The 7,277-nt window shown below is 43.7% G+C and overlaps 1 protein-coding gene across 1 annotated transcript; it reads left to right on the forward strand.

The window, feature by feature from the left end:
- The first annotated feature begins 890 nt into the window (after positions 1-890).
- On the forward strand, positions 891-3,013 carry LOC122757114 (mastermind-like protein 3). Its single transcript, XM_044008454.1, has 2 exons — positions 891-1,873; positions 2,516-3,013. Exons 1-2 carry the CDS (start codon positions 1,151-1,153, stop codon positions 2,999-3,001), a joined length of 1,209 nt encoding a protein of 402 aa, XP_043864389.1. The 5' UTR covers positions 891-1,150; the 3' UTR covers positions 3,002-3,013.
- Positions 3,014-7,277: the final 4,264 nt, after the last annotated feature.

The following is a 7,277-nucleotide window of genomic DNA, read 5'->3' on the forward strand; positions in this document are numbered from 1 at the left end:
TTTCCAGCTTTGCGCCCCCTGCACTTTGTATGGTAGCAGCTGTTTATATATAAAGATAATAATTAATTAATATTAATTGTTAACTTTATTAATATCACTTTTTCAATTGTTAATTTTTTATATTGCAAAACTCACCTGCTATTCAGCTTGCAATTAATGCAATCCTGCTATATTCAGTGTTGCGCCTGTCTGTATTCCGTATGACAGCAGCCACATACATATAAAAAGATAATAATTAATTAATATTAATTATTAATACCATAAATTTCAATTATTTACTTGTTAATATTTAAACTTACCAATTAGCAGCATAAAATTTGCATTTAATGCAATTTTCAATCAGCTGTTTTTGTTTTTTTGTTTTGATTATGCACCCCGATAGGCACAACGCCAGGGGTGCATCGTCACTTACTCAATTGCACTTGCGATATATCGAATGAATGTTAATGAAATCAAAACTGCTAAAATGAATTGTTAAACTATTTTTATTTAATTATCTATATTAATTATCATTTATTTTTTGTAATTTAAGCTAATTTTAGCTTAAGCCCGTATTAGAGAAAATGACCAGACTTTGTCTCGACTTTTCTCTATTATTCCAATTGGCCACTTGGGGCTATTTTTTCTCGGTGCATCTTGTAGATGCTTATAAATGAAAAAATTGAATTATATTAATTAATGCCATCTATTACTATTGTTAAACTTATATCTTACTCATCTAATTAGTCTATTGTAACCTACTCAAGCACTTTATTGTTATTTTGAATTATCTTTAATTTGCTCTTTTTATTAGTATTTTGTAACATTAAGCTGCACTGTTATTTTTGTGCACTTATGGCCATTTAAATTTAATCATTTAATGAAAAGTTTCGACAAATATAGTCCTTTTTAGCTTTTAATTATCTCATAGGCGCTATTTATATTTATAAAAAAATGCTATTGTGAAGTATTAAATAAATAAAGAGTATCCCCGTACTCTTCCGCTCATCATGCAGCTGCAGGTCAGCTGTTCATGTACGAGAATGGGAAGAGGCGGAGATCACTAATGTGTGTTCTTTGTAGACATACGAACAGGAAAAAAAAAAGTTGTAATTTAAATCTATTAAAATCGGTGTTTTTGCAATTAATTTTTGCAAATTAAATTGCTGCAATGCCTAGGGGCTATACTGCAGATGACGGTGAAGAGGATATGGACGTGGAAGTCGAATTATTAATCGACTCGCAGCCATTAGCGCCTGCGCCCACGCCATCGAAAGTGCCGGTGAAGAAAAATGTGGTTATGGCACAACCATCAACATCTCGAGCAGCGGCTCAGTTATTAAAATCAAAAGCTTCAACTTCAGCGCAAACATTGGTCGCTGACTATTTTAAAGCTAAAGATGCTATTAAAAGTGGCGCGAAGCCACTTGCAAACGAAAGAGCAGCAAAGAGGACTGCGGAGAAAGGCGACAGCCCCAAGAAGAAGACTGCGCAGCTGTGCGCAGTTGATCTGGATGGCAGTGACGAGGACTGCCTGCCAATTGACGACTTAATACGGACCACCAGGACTGAGGACACGCAGCGAGAGGCAACTTGCCTTGCCAATGAAGTTTGTACAGCTGCAAAAGTGCAAACTATGCCACCTAATGCTGCCGCTGCAGCTGCTACTACTGCTGCCGCTGTTACTGCTGCAGCCGCTGCCACTACAACCGGAGCCAGCCGTGCGCAACCGAGTGCAAAGCCAGCGCCGCTATTTATCGCCAACGTGACGGATATTATGCCTCTGCTAATACGCCTGGATGACGCTATTGGCCAGGACAATTACTCCACCAAGCCTGCTGCTAACCACGGCATTCGTGTCCAGTGCAAGGACGTCGCCACGCACCGCAAGCTGGTAAGATATCTCGACGCAAATTCAATTGAAAATTACACATTTCAATTGAAGTGCGAGCGCGGCTATAGAGCTGTTATTCGGCATCTGCACTTCTCCACTCCGGATCACTATATCCGTGAGCAGTTGGCCAAGTTAGGGCACGAAGTCCGCTTTTTAAGAGGCATTAAGTCTCGATTTACAAAAGAGCCTCTCGATCTCTTTGAGGTTGAGTTAGCCGTCAGCGCAAACAACGCAGAATTGCTGCAAATTACGGCCATTGGCAACCAGCGTGTCAAAATTGAGCGGCCGTATAAAACTAATGAAATTGCTCAATGCCATAGGTGCCAAAAATTCGGGCACACAAAGAATTATTGCCGTCGCCCCTTTGCCTGCGTCAAGTGCGGCGCCAATCATGCTTCCACGGACTGTGGCAAGCAAAAAGGCGACCAAACTCCAGCAAAGTGTGCCAATTGCTCCGGCCCACATGCCGCGAGCTACAAAGGCTGCCCTGCGTATAAAGAAGCGTGCAAGAAGCGTGAAAATGAGAGTGCTACGCAGCTAGCAAAGATAATTAACACTCTAGCTAAGCCTGCTCCGACTGTAACTGCTCAGAGCAGTCGAGTAAACATGCCAAATATGTCTAATATGCCAAATCTTTTGCAGCAAGCCCCCCCTCAGTCACGACCGCAAACTGTTAGTGCAGGGCCCAGTTATTCGGCTGCTCTTCGGGCGGGCCTTCAATTTGCTCAGCCTGTCGGACCGGCAGCTATTAGCAGCAAACAGCGTCAGTCTAGGCAAAAAGCCACCAAAGTTAGCCAGCAACAACAACAACAGCAGCAACAACAACAACAGCAACAAGTTCGTTTGCCTAGGCAGGCAAGTGCGCAGCGGCCGCCGCAGCCAAAACGTAGCCGTAGTCTGAGTACGCGCCGTAGGCATCCGCAACCAATAGATGGGGGTGCGCATCCAGCTAGTGGGGGTGTTCATTTTCAACGTTTCGAGCAGCCAATGAATGCGAATGTGCCAAGTATGCCAGTGCAAGTTAGCTTTAGATTAGAGGCTAAAATAGACAAACTCATTGAGATGATGACCACACTCACGGCCTGCCTGTTGGCCCAATTTGGTCCCAATGAGCGCTTAAATGTCTAACAATGTAACTACTTCCCCAAATACCAGTAGACGCAGCGCTGCACTGCAGCCTGCTGTATCTCAACGTGTCAACAACATGAACATATCTTTTTGGAATGCTGCCGGTGTCAAGAAAAAGCTTAATGAGCTCAATCTATATCTCGTCAAGCACGATATAGACATAATGCTAGTGTCCGAGACGCATCTGACTGATAGCGATAGCATTGCTATTAATGGCTATATTGTTTATTTAGCAAATCACCCCTCAAACAGGCGCAGAGGAGGTGCAGCCTTCATAATTAAACAACAGATATGCCATTATGCTATGCGCTTTACATCTTACGACTCGCATCAATCTGTCGAAGTTTCAGTCAGCCTGCAAAATGGCCGTCATATCAATATTGTCTCAATCTACTGCCCGCCTCAAGTCATCTGGTCTGGGCAAGATTTCAACAACCTGCTTTTATCCTTGGGTGACACCTTTATAGTCGGTGGTGACTGGAATGCGAAAAGTCAGTGGTGGGGCAACGCCAGATCTTGTCTCCGTGGCCGAATGCTAGTCAATAGTATTCTACAAGTGAATTGCAACATTCTGGCAACTGGGTCGCCCACCCATTTTCCGTTTAATTCACGCCAAACTCCGTCTGCCATTGACTTTGCGCTATTTAAAGGTATCAGGCGAGATTTGCTTGCCATCACTGACTCTTTCGAGCTTAGCTCTGATCATCTCCCGCTGCAAGTTCAGCTGGTTGAGAAGCCTGTCACCAGCAGAGCAAAAGGCCATCTACTTGATCTGAACGCTAACATCAACAAATTTCAGAGCTATCTAAACGACAAAATCTTGCTCAACACTGAGATCAACAGTGCTGACGATATTGATGATGCGGTCAAGATTTTTGTAAAGAACATTGAAGATGCTGCAAACTATGCGAATGCACAGCACCCACGCACGATAAAGAGGACTAGATATCGCGTAAATAGACAGACTCTGCAACTTATCGAGGCCCATAAGCAAGTCAAGCGCTATCTGACTCGAAGTCGCAATCCGATGCTTAAGATGCTCTGCAACAGGCTATCGAATCGCATACGCAAAGAGCTCATATATGCTAGGCAGAAGTATGAGGAAGAGCTATTTATATCTATCGATCCAACAGATAGATATAGTATGCAGAAGCTCTGGCGACTGACCAACGAGATCAAGCGGCAGCCTGCTCCAAATCTACCGCTGTTGAAGTCCTCCAGCGGCAATGGCTCTAATGCGCAAAACGTCTGGTGCAAGACAACTGCCGAAAAGGCCGAAACGTTTGCTGCAAGTCTTGAGCAGCGTTTTCAACCTATTGTGACTACGCCACCCAGTGTTCTGGCTGAAATCGAGGCTCAAGTTAGCCAGCCATCTTTGACTGCTTCAGTCTCATTCCGGCCAGTCACTGCGGCTGAGGTCACCAGTCACATCAGCACGCTAGAGAACAAAAAAGCGGCTGGATTGGATCAAATTGACAATCACACCATTAAAGCGCTGCCATTGAAGGCTGTTTTGTATCTTGTTATGATATGCAATAACTCTCTTAGATTGAGTCATTTCCCCTCGAGCTGGAAGTTAGCAGTGGTGAAGATGGTGCATAAGCCTGGCAAGCCTACGCACCATGTTGCATCATACAGGCCAATAAGTCTGCTGTCTGGCCTCTCTAAGATACTTGAGTATCTGATTTTGAGCCGTATGCTGGAGCAAGATACTCTTGTAAATGCGATTCCAAATCATCAATTTGGATTCCGCAAGGCGCATTCTGCTGAGCAGCAATTGGGTCGAGTCACCCAATACATTATTAAAGCGTTTGATGATCATAAATACTGCTCTGCTGTGTATATGGATATCAAAGAAGCCTTTGATCGAGTGTGGCATACAGGCTTGAAGTATAAGCTTAAGAGGCTTTTGCCGGATGCTCTCTATCGCATCCTCTGTTGCTATCTAGCAGATCGCACTTTCATTGTTGAGTGTCACGGTGGCTGTCGCTCAGGAATCAAGCAAATTAACGCTGGTGTGCCACAAGGTAGCTTGCTCGGGCCTATCTTGTACAACATATACACCAGCGACATACCAAGGCCAACTTGTCTGCGTGGGATTCTCATTGCTACTTATGCTGACGACGTCATTGTCCTATCGACAGACTTTCGCCAAGCAGATGCTCTTAATCAACAGCAAGCTTACATGGATAGATTGGCTGAATGGGCGAGCAAGTGGTGCATTACAATAAATGCAAACAAGACTATGCATATCATGCATACTCTTAGAGTCATAGCGCCATATCAGGCGATTCGCATTGGCAACGAAACTATTGAGAATGGCACCTCACATTCGTATTTGGGCGTTACTCTAGACACAAAACTACGATTCTCACAACATGTCACTACGGTCGTTACTAGGGTCAGGGCTAGGCTTAAAAAGATAGATTGGCTCATTAACAAAGATAGCAAATTGACGCTCAGAACAAAAGTCATTATTTACAAGCAGCTAGTTGCTCCACTTTGGCAATACTCGCTGCCTGTATGGGGCGCTCTGCTATCTGAGGCGCAATTCAGCCGCATTCGAGTCGTACACAACAAAGCTCTGAGAGCCATTTCTGGTGCTCAGTACTTTGTTTCGAACACGCGCATCAGAGCTGAGTTGCAAGTCCTGTCTGCGGATGATATATTCAACAATCTCTGCGCCAAATACTATGATCGACTCCGGGTCCATACCAACAACTTGGCCAAAAACATTGCCTATGACCCGTTCATCCCACAGCGGATAACATTGGCAAGATACACGAGTCTCGTAAACACGCATTTGGCCAATGACATTGCTCTACGCACCCAGCGACAACTACAACGGGAGGCCGATGAAATAGCTGAAAGTAGGGAGCGATTCCTTCGCCGACGGGAGGCTCAGCAACACAACGAAGCTGCACAAGCAGCAGCCCACCAGCCGCAACGGCTACCTGTCTTCGAGGGTATTGCGCCAATGCCGCTGCCACTACCACCACCATCACCACTTGCTGCCTATAGGGTCCTATTTAGATCACATAGGGATCAGTCATAAAATTTGCATTTAATGCAATTTCCAATCAGCTGTTTTAACTTTTTGTAATTTAAGCTAATTTTAGCTCAAGCCCATACTTGAGAAAATGACCAGACTTTGTCTCGACTTTTCTCTTTTATTCCAATTGGCCACTTTGGGCTACTTTTCTCTGTGCATCTTGTAGATGCTTATTAATGAAATAATTGAATTATATTAATTAATGCCATCTATTACTATTGTTAAACTTAAATTTTACTTATCTATTTAGTCGTTAATCAGTTACTCAAGCACTTTATTGTTAATTTCTATTATCTTTAAATTGCTCTATTATAAGTATTTTGTAAAATTAAGCTGCACTGTTATTTTTGTGCACTTATGGCCATTTAAATTTAATCATGTAATGATAAGTTTCGACAAATATAGTCCTTTTTTAGATTTTAATTATCTCATAGGCGCTATTTATATTCATAAGAAATGCTATTGTGAAGTATTAATTGAATAAAAAGTATCTCCGTACTATCTTCCCCTCGCCATGCAGCTGCTGGTCAGCTGATCATGTATGAGATGCGAAGAAACGGAGATCATCAATGTGTGTTCTCTTGTAACATACGAACAGAAAAACAGCTAGTTGCTCCACTTTGGCAATACTCGCTGCCTGTATGGGGCGCTCTGCTATCCGAGGCGCAATTCAGCCGCATTCGAGTCGTACACAACAAAGCACTGAGAGCCATTTCTGTTGCTCAGTACTATGTTTCGAACGCGCGCATCAGAGCTGATTTGGAAGTTTTATCTGCGGATGAAATATTCAACAATCTCTGCGCCAAATACTATGATCGACTCCGGGTCCATACCAACAACTTGGCCAAAAACATTGCCTACGACCCGTTCATCCCACAGCGGATAACATTGGCAAGATACACGAGTCTCGTAAACACGCATTTGGCCAATGACATTGCTCTACGCACCCAGAGACAACTACAAAGAGAAGCCGACGAAGTAGCTGAAAGCAGAGAACGATTCCTTCGCCGACGGGAGGCTCAGCAACACAACGAAGCTGCACAAGCAGCAGCCCACCAGCCGCAACGTCTACCTGTCTTCGAGGGTATTGCGCCAATGCCGCGGCCACTACCACCACCATCACCACTTGCTGCCTATAGGGTCCTATTTAGATCACATAGGGATCAGAGTTAAGTATTTACACTACTTGAACACAAATTAAACTCTCGGCTACAATTACAAAAG

This window comes from Drosophila mojavensis, unplaced genomic scaffold (assembly GCF_018153725.1).
Source record: "Drosophila mojavensis isolate 15081-1352.22 unplaced genomic scaffold, ASM1815372v1 contig_299, whole genome shotgun sequence".
NCBI classification, from domain to species: Eukaryota; Metazoa; Arthropoda; class Insecta; order Diptera; family Drosophilidae; genus Drosophila; species Drosophila mojavensis.